Source organism: Salvelinus sp. IW2-2015, unplaced genomic scaffold (assembly GCF_002910315.2).
Source record: "Salvelinus sp. IW2-2015 unplaced genomic scaffold, ASM291031v2 Un_scaffold2315, whole genome shotgun sequence".
Taxonomy (NCBI): domain Eukaryota; kingdom Metazoa; phylum Chordata; class Actinopteri; order Salmoniformes; family Salmonidae; genus Salvelinus; species Salvelinus sp. IW2-2015.
This window is the reverse complement of record NW_019943641.1, coordinates 2,126-9,114: the sequence shown is the minus strand read 5'-3', so window position 1 is coordinate 9,114 and position 6,989 is coordinate 2,126. Positions and strand designations below refer to the sequence as shown.

The window sequence follows — 6,989 nt, the reverse complement described above, 5'->3', positions numbered from 1 at the left end:
CTTGACATGTTTGCATGGCTCCGACCTGGGTTAGACATGGCTGGACTGGCTGACGATTGTGATGGGTTGACACATATGGCTGACTGGTGACCTGGCTGACCTGGTTGACATGGGCTTGACTGGCCGCTGACCTGGTAAAGAATAGATATTTAAACTGGCTGACCTGGCTGACAGTAATTGGCTTGGCTGGCGTGATCTGGTATGAAAAAAAAAAAACCCTCTGGGGGCCTGACCTGGCCTGAGACCTGGGTGACCATTGGGCTGACCTACGGGATCCCTTGGTGTTACTACTGTTGGAGAGTTCTAAACTGGAATGTAGAGGAAGACTGGGGCGTATACTACTTATTGAACTCTATACAAATTTTTTTTCTGCTGAGGGCTTAATTGAGTCTTGCCTGTTGTCCAGGTCAGCCATGTCAGCCATGTCAGCCAGGTCAGCCAGGTCAGCCATGTCAGCCAAGTCAGCCATGTCAGCCATGTCAGCCATGTCAGCCATGTCAGCCAGGTCAGCCAGGTCAGCCATGTCAGCCATGTCAGCCATGTCAGCCATGTCAGCCATGTCAGCCATGTCAGCCAGGTCAGCCAGGTCAGCCATGTCAGCCATGTCAGCCATGTCAGCCAGGTCAGCCAGGCCCTCCCTGGGAAAGTGTGTCAGTCTTTACAGGGTCTTAGAGTGATCCCTGAATGATCACCTGTTCATGACATTCCCCCTCTCATCACCCATTTATTCAGACATAACCTCATCTCACCCCTTCATCTCTCATCTATTCAGACATAACCTCATCTCAACCCTCTCATCACCCATCTATTCAGACATAACCTCATCTCAACCCTCTCTTCTCCCATCTATTCAGACATAACCTCATCTCAACCCTCTCATCACCCATTTATTCAGATATAACCCTGGCTCAATTTAACAGCTGGAGCCCTGTCTTCAACTGTCACTCCCGCACCAAAGAAACAGGGAGAAATTTATGAGTGTGAATTATTCAGGTTGAACATATTGCGAGGAGGCCTGTCACTAACCTCAACTCAACCCATCTCCCATCTATGCAGTTTGACATGTGAAAATCGTGTTTTCACATGCTAACACCACATTTCACATGCTAACACCAGCTTTCACATGCTAACACCACCTTTCACATGTCAAACACCACCTTTCACATGTCAAATACCACCTTTCACATGTCAAACACCACCTTTCACATGCTAACACCATCTTTCACATGTTAAACACCACCTTTCACATGCTAACACCACCTTTCACATGTCAAACACCACCTTTCACATGCTAACACCATCTTTCACATGTTAAACACCACCTTTCACATGCTAACACCATCTTTCACATGTCAAACACCACCTTTCACATGCTAACACCACCTTTCACATGTCAAACACCACCTTTCACATGCTAACAACACCTTTCACATGCTAATACCATCTTTTACATGTCAAACACCACCTTTCACATGCTAACACACTTTTCACATAGATCTAACAGCCACTTTTTACATGTAAATTTCCCCTTTCACATGTCAAACACACCTTTCACGCATGGCTAACACCACTTTTACATGTCAAACACCACTTTCACATGCTAAACACGTTTTCACATGCTAAACCACTTCTTTCACATCTAATAACACGATCTTTTACATGTCAAACACCACCTTTCACATGCGTAAACCCACCTTTCACATTAACACCATCTTTTCACATGTCAAACACCACATTCACATGTCAAACACCATTCACATGCTAACACCACTCTTTCACATGTCAACACCACCTGTTCACATGTCAACAACTTTCACATGTACCACTTTCCATTGTCACTTCAATGCTAACAACACCTTTCACATGCTAACACCATCTTTCACATGCTAAACCTTTCACAGAACTTCGCTTAAACCCATCTTCCTCAACATTTCAAACACCACTTCACATGCCAACACACTTTCACTTCAAACACCACCTTCACATGGCTAAACCACTTTCACCATGCTAACACATCTTTACATGTCAAATACCCCTTTCACATGTCAAACACCACCTTTCACATGCTAAACACCATCTTTTACATGTCAAAGACACCACCTTTCACATGCTAACACATCTTTTACATGTCAAATACCACCTTTCACATGTCAACACAACCTTTCACATGCTAACACCATCTTTATGTCAAACACCACCTTTCACATGTCAAACACCACCTTTCACATGTCAAAACCCCCTTTTACATTAGTGTATAACATGTTTTCACCTCACATGTTAATTTCAAAATATCATGTGAAAATCGTAATTTGCAGTTTCACATGTAAGAAAATCCACATTCAAATCTCTTCCCGCTCACATGTAGAATTGCAAGTTCACATGTGAAAAACAATCATTGTGGAAAAAATGTAAGTCAATATGTGACTGTAAATTCCATAGAAACTTTTATTTAATTCAAGGGCATTCTTTTTTTTCTTATTCTTTCTGAGCCATCCATCATTATTATTAGTCCCACTCCATTATTATTATATGTCCTCCGCTTCCATTATTATTATAGTCATCCACCTATTATTATAGTCTCCACTCCATTATTATTATAGTCTCCACTCATTATTATTATAGTCCTCCGCTCCATTATTATTATAGTCATCCACTCCATTATTATTATAGTCCTCCACTCCATTATTATTATAGTCCTCCACTCCATTATTATTATAGTCATCCCTCCATTATTTATATAGTCCATCCGCTCCATTATTATATAGTCTCACTCTCATTATATTATAGTCCTCCACTCCATTATTATTATAGTCCTCCACTCCATTATTATTATAGTCATCCACTCCATTATATTTATAGTCATCCACTCCATTTATTATATGTCCTCCACTCCATTATTATTTAGTCCTCCACTACATATTATTATGGTCCTCTCCATTATTATTATAGCTCTCCACTCCATTATATTTATTATAGTCCTCCACTCCATTATTATTATAGTCCTCCACTCATAATTATTATATGTCCTCACTCCATTATTATAGAAGGTCCTTCCACCGAGTGCTGCATTGATATACATGTATACTTAGTGCTACCACTAGGGGGAGGCATTCAGACTGGTACTGCTGCAGGCGCACCCCTCTCTTCTTCGTACGTTGGTCGGTGACCAGTGAAAAGAACAGAGAAACTAGCTCTCCGTGTCTCCTTATTTTTTTTAAATTCTGTTTTCTGGTTTGTACGTTTGGTGACGTTTTCAAAAATCTAGAGATTAACTCAACTGTTTTTGAGTTTTCAGGTCATTTTGATGCATCATTTAATTGTTTGGACCGAGTGAAAAAACTAGTGAGATTTTTTCATTTACATGTGCGTAACCAAGCTAATTAGCTAGCTAGTCGATGAGAACAAGATGGCATTTTAAATGTTTTTTTTTATATTTTCATTATAAATGTTTTGGCTCTTAAATGGTTTTATTTTTACATAACAAGGGCTCACATTGAGTGTATTTACACATGGACATATGAACCATGCTAATGATATGTATTTTAGAAAGTCTCTTTTTATTTGGTTTTAATCTAATGGTCACATGCTAATTGCTAACCGCAGGCTAACTTATTGATAGGCAATAACTAGCCTTCCATTTCATCCTAGCTATCTATTTTTAACTTCTGTTATTGTTAGCTGTCCATTGTTATTACTGTTATTGTTAGCTCTCCATTGTTATTACTGTTATTGTCAGCTGTCCATTGTTATTACTGTTATTGTTAGCTGTCCATTGTTATTACTGTTATTGTTAGCTGTCCATTGCTATTACTGTTATTGTTAGCTGTCCATTGTTTTTCAGTTAAATTTAGTACACAAGGGCTAAAAGGGATATTAATGCATTTGAAAATGTGTGAATGTGTTTGCTTTTGGAATGAATGTAAACAGATACTTTCGAACAAAGAGATGCTTTTGAATTAGGGTTAATCAGTTAACCGAAGTTAACTTTTTGTCATTTTAGTGCAGTCATTTTTTTTTTGTTTTATCGTGATAAATCACATTGTCTGTAAGTGTCCAAAATACACTGAAAACATCCCGAATACATCATCTTCAGTATACAGCTTTAAAGAATAATATAAGGTCAAAAGTTGACATTGGAGGTTAACTCCTTTCATTTGTTAACGTAAAATTATCTCCATACTTCCATTCAATTTTTAAACCGGTAAACCGGTACCGGGATATCTTCAGAGGAACAAAACAAAAGAACACCATCGTGTTGGTGAGAGTCTCCACTTTCCATAGTGGAGTTATATTAGTTTGTAGCCCAAACGGTTTCGGACACTACAGACATTTTCGTAAGAACACCAATTATGGGGATGTCTCCTGGTCCTGGTCTCCTGGTCATGGTCCTGGTCTGACAAACAGGCAGGTGCAGAAGGCAGATGTGGAGACTCACCCAATGCAAAAAACAAATATCTCTATTTTAAACCGGCGGATTTTGATCGGGTGCGTTAATAGACTATTTTAAAGAAAGTGTGCTTATCAATTTACCTAACTTGTTACTTTGCTAACTGTTACTTTGGAAAAAATCAAGATGTCAATATTCTTGAAATGCTTTTTATATATTATTTAAAAATTCGTAAATTACAACTCAATTTGATCAAATTCTGAATTTGGGATTAATCGTGATTATTTACAGAAAATCCTACGATTATCTCTATTAAATGTAACGTTTGAAAGCACATTTATTTCAATTGAACAGTCAATATTCTGAGACTGAGAGAAATTGATAATAAATATACAGCCCTCTTGGTCTAATGGTTAAGACATTGGCTTCTCGCGTGGGAGAACTGGGTTCTAATCCCACTGGTTACTAAAAGCATGTGAAATTTAAAATATGACATGTGAAATATTAGAATATGACATGTGAAATTTAGAATATGATGTGAAATATTAGAATATGACATGTGAAACGTAGAACATAACATGTGAAATATTAGAATATGACATGTGAAATGTAGAATATGACATGTGAAATATTAGAATATGACATGTGAAACGTAGAATATGACATGTGAAACGTAGAATATGACATGTGAAACATGTAGAATATGACATGTGAAATATTAGGAAACCACATGTCTGAGTCATGTGGAAAATCCATTTGAAACTTCACGTGTCCAAAAACATATATATATATATTTCTATTTTTTAATATATTTCTATATAATTTTTTACGTGATTTGTTCATGTTTTTATTTTTGTTAAGGGTCACAGCATTTTAAAAGCATCTGAAGTTACAAGAAAATACGGGAGAGACAGAAGGATATATTCATGTTTTATTGACCTGTTTTTGTTTTTGTAGAACAGAAACTATGGTCCTGATGTTTCTCCTTTTCAACCCTAGTTTCCGCTGAACTATCAAACCAGCGAAATATCTGGATTGCTACTAATGACTTGCTGTGCATATTAGTTGGTGCATAACAGACAGTATTTTGTTGCATTGATGAAAGGTATTGGTGGGGTGGGGGGCTAATGGGGTGATATGGTGGAGAGGTGGAGGAACAGATGCCCTCGTTCCAGGCCTGAAACATGCCAACGCTCCTACCAGTACATGCATAACACAAAGCCATCTATAGGGGCTACATGACACACGCTGTAGACCAAACCAGAGAACACAAAGAGATCTATAGGGGCTACATGACACACGCTGTAGACCAAACCAGAGAACACAAAGCCATCTATAGGGGCTACATGACACACGCTGTAGACCAAACCAGAGAACACAAAGAGATCTAAACTCTATAGTCATTCTTCAACTATTTACCGTCTTTTCCCCCCCTGCTACCGTTCTAACCAGCCGATCGCCCCCTGGCTATCTTCGACTCAACAGTGACATTAGTGCTTCTGACGAAGCGGAGGCAGACAGATGGACGGAGTCGGAGACAAAACTTTCAGACGTTCCATGATTCCATGATGCAGGTGGTCCGGAGGGGGTCCGGAGGGGGCAGGGATGGGCAGGAAAGGGGATTGTCACAGTAGCGTTGGTGAATTATTTAAATGGTGAGAGTGTGGAGAAGTGAAATGCTGCATCTGTCACATCCCTTTAAAGGCCCCTAACCAGATGTGTTTACCCACTACCCCGCCCCCGGCCCGCCCCCGGCCCGCCCCCGGCCCGCCCCCGCCCCGGCCCACCCCGGCCGCCGTACTGCCCGGCCCGCCCCGCCGCCGGCCCCTGAGTTTTGATTCTTGCGATACATTCAGAACCAAATTTTTTCCAACTGCTACTGTAATCGTATTTTTTTAATAGATTGATTAGAGAGAACATCAGTATCAGGGGTTGTTGCTGAGGATTAAACCGATGACATGAGAGAGGAACACGCTCTGCTATATATTAGCTCTGCTGTGCCTGCCTGTTTTATGGTCAGATTATGGGTCAAATACACACAACACACTTTATAGAACCACTTCCCATGGACTACTTACTGTCCGACTTCATACAGCACCGGTGCAGCACACAGGAGATAATCGTTCTGCACAATGCTTGGCTTCGATCTGGAAAAGAGAATTGAATGAGCCCCCTGTACACTACCTCTCACACAGACACACACACACACAGGCAGGCCCATGACATTTTGTCATCGGGCAAAAAGTGGATAAGAGGGGAAAATGAGAGAGAGAGAGGAAAGAAGGGGTAAAGGAAAGGAGAGAGGAGTAGAGAGGGGTAGAGAGGAGTATAGAAGGGTAGAGAGGAAAGAGAGTAGAGGGGAAAAGGAGAGAGGGGTAAAGAGGGGTATAGAGGAGATGAGAGGGGTAGAGAGGGGTAGAGGAGAGGAGAGAGGAGAGGAGTAAAGGGAGAAGTGATAGAGGTAGAGGGCAGAGAGCGAGGGAGAAGGAGAGAGAGATAGAGAGGGATAGAGAAGGAATGAGAGAGGTGGAGAGGGGTAGAAAGGACATGAGAGGGGTAGAGAGGGGAAGAGGAGAGGAAAGAGGGGTAGAGAGAAGATGAG

The 6,989-nt window shown here is 40.5% G+C and overlaps 1 protein-coding gene across 1 annotated transcript in view; it reads right to left on the bottom strand.

The window, feature by feature from the left end:
- Nucleotides 1-6,239, bottom strand: part of LOC112073602 (collagen alpha-1(XI) chain-like) — a 37,985-nt gene extending 31,746 nt beyond the window's left edge. The window contains exons 1-2 of the mRNA XM_070440214.1: nt 6,121-6,239; nt 396-638 (exon numbers count right to left, since the gene is read on the bottom strand). Coding sequence (XP_070296315.1) covers nt 396-638; nt 6,121-6,239 — 362 coding nt within the window. The remainder of the gene's footprint in view (nt 1-395; nt 639-6,120) is intronic.
- Between the last annotated feature and the right edge of the window lie 750 nt (nt 6,240-6,989).